At 57.3% G+C, this 2,224-nt stretch overlaps 1 protein-coding gene across 1 annotated transcript in view; it reads right to left on the bottom strand.

The window, feature by feature from the left end:
- VDBG_04586 (C2 domain-containing protein) overlaps nucleotides 1-2,224 on the bottom strand; it is a gene marked incomplete at both ends in the record, with an annotated part of 4,376 nt that overhangs the window by 423 nt on the left and 1,729 nt on the right. The window contains 3 exons of the mRNA XM_003004934.1: nucleotides 54-590; nucleotides 647-1,228; nucleotides 1,283-2,139. Coding sequence (XP_003004980.1) covers nucleotides 54-590; nucleotides 647-1,228; nucleotides 1,283-2,139 — 1,976 coding nt within the window. The remainder of the gene's footprint in view (nucleotides 1-53; nucleotides 591-646; nucleotides 1,229-1,282; nucleotides 2,140-2,224) is intronic.

Here is a 2,224-nt window from a genome sequence, read left to right as displayed (position 1 = left end):
CCGAGAGGCGGTTCCGGCGCGGCGCCCGCCCGCTGCGCGAGCGCCTTTTGCACCTTTTGCGCGTTCGACGCGGCCATGCGCTCCGACTCGCGGACGAGCGTCGCCGTGTCCTCAAAGTAGAAAAAGTTGAGGGACGCGAGTTCGTGCCACTTGGGCGAGCGCAGGTCGTTCTCCGGCACGCCGAGCTCGTTGCCCTCCTCGTCCTTGGCGTTGAAGAAGGAGAGGAGCTGGCGCAGCCAGCCGTAGACAATGTCGACCTCGAAGCGGCTGAGCGGCCGCTGCTCGGAGGGCTTGTCGGAGAGCGGCGGGACCAGGAGCGCCTCGACCGCCAGGAGGACTTCCTTCCACAGCCGCAGCATGACCGAGCGCATCGTGTCGTTTGTCAGCGTCTGGTTCATAATGGTGAAGTTGGCGTGGAAGTAATCCATCAGAGGATCAAGCGACTCGTCAATGACCGCCTTGGACGGCACTGTCGGCATGACGGATGTCCTCTTCTTCCACAGGCTTGTGACTTGAGCACCAATCCCTGCGCCGCCCAGCAGACGCCGCAAGGTCTCATGCGAGAGGCTTGTGTTGATCTGGTCCCGAAGCTACGTGCAGTGTCAGCAGGGCAGGGGTTCACCCAGTCGGAGAACACCAAACTCACCTTTTCAGTGATCTTGCGGACCATGATCTGTTCTGTGCGCTTGAGGTCCCTGAACGCCTTGCCAAACTGAAACTCAATGTCGTCGCGCTCTCCTTCCATGCTAATCTTGACCAGTATCCTGCCCTGGGTGTCGAGATCGAGCCAGATCTCGCGGGGAATGTAGTCGCTGAAGTGAACGGGGTCCAACTTAAATGACGTCCGTCCCACAAAGTCGTGATCCCCAAACATGTCATCGTCCCAGACCGTGGCAATAATGGTGATGGGCGCGGTGACGGTAATGTCCCTGGACTCGTCCCACCGAGGATTCAGGCTCTTTCGAACGACCCTAGTCTTGTGGAGGCGCTTCTGGCGCTCGTCCACCAGGACCACATAGGGGTCGCTGAAGCCGTTTGGATCGCAGGCCTTGAGATCCTCGGCCTCGACAATCTTCACCGTAAAGTTGTATTTGTTTGGCCGACGAGTCTGCTGCTTCGGCCCGTCAATAACACGGACGATTTCTGCGCATCGGTCCACGTTCATCGTATGTTCCAATTTGTCGAGTTTTTGTTTCGCAAACTCGATATTATTGAGCATGACGAACGCCTGGAGACATGTTAGCAGGTGCGGCTGCCCTAGGCGCACGCTATGCCGTCTTACCTTTGAACTGAAGTTGTAGGGCTCCGGCTTCTCCTTGTTGTTCCATGCTTCCTTGGCGTATTGCATGAATCTTTCCTGCGTCGTCCTCGACGCCATGGCTTCCTCCTGCGGTGTCAGTCGCTCCATGTCGGCCGCGAATATCCGTCCGACCTCCTCGCAGTACTTCTCGATGCCGGTGGCGAATATGTGCGCAAGCGCCGTCATGAAGCGAGCGTGGTGCTCTTCGTTTCTCCATTCGAGCTGATCGATCTGTGTCACCGGCGCCGAAAAGAACTGGAACAAATCGGCTATGCTAGCGCTGTGTCGCTCTGCGTCAGAAGGCAGACGCTCGCCGTCGTCGCCTAGAGCCCGGAAGTCGTCCAGTTTAATGGCATTGATGACACCGGCCTCCATTCTAGATTCTGCTTCGCGGATCCACCTCCAGACGAACTCCTGCAGGAGCCCTTCAATGTCGAAGTGGAACTCAACACCGGGGAGGTACTTGTAGTGGCTTTCACGCAGTTTGATCAGCTCCCTGTAGAGATCGAACCCATCGTCAATGTCGAGCTCGCAGCCAGCCGCTTGAGCAGTTTGGATGGCCTTGCCGATAATGTGCTCGGCATCCTGCTCGAATATCGGAAGCATTGTCTGGACCAGGATAGGCAGCGGCGTCACGCCCTTGATCTCGGACATGCTTCGGTAGCGCTTCTGCATCTTGGCCACGCGCTGGACGACCAACTTGCCCATTTCGATCACATGGGAGAACTGCCACGATTCAGCATCTTCAGGAAGCTTGGTCTGCACGATCTCATGATACAGGTCCCGGGCTGACTGGCGGAGAGCCTCAGTCACTTGCTTGGAGAAATCGCTGAGTTGATCTTGCTTAGGAGCAAAGGCAGGGTCCTCCTCAATGTGGTCCTCCAGAATCTTCATGATCGATGCAATGAATTGGGAGGGCTCGAA

The sequence above is a fragment of the Verticillium alfalfae genome, genomic scaffold (genome assembly GCF_000150825.1).
Source record: "Verticillium alfalfae VaMs.102 supercont1.5 genomic scaffold, whole genome shotgun sequence".
Taxonomy (NCBI): Eukaryota; Fungi; Ascomycota; class Sordariomycetes; order Glomerellales; family Plectosphaerellaceae; genus Verticillium; species Verticillium alfalfae.
Note: the sequence above shows the minus strand (reverse complement) of the source record. Positions and strands in the feature narration are given on the sequence as shown.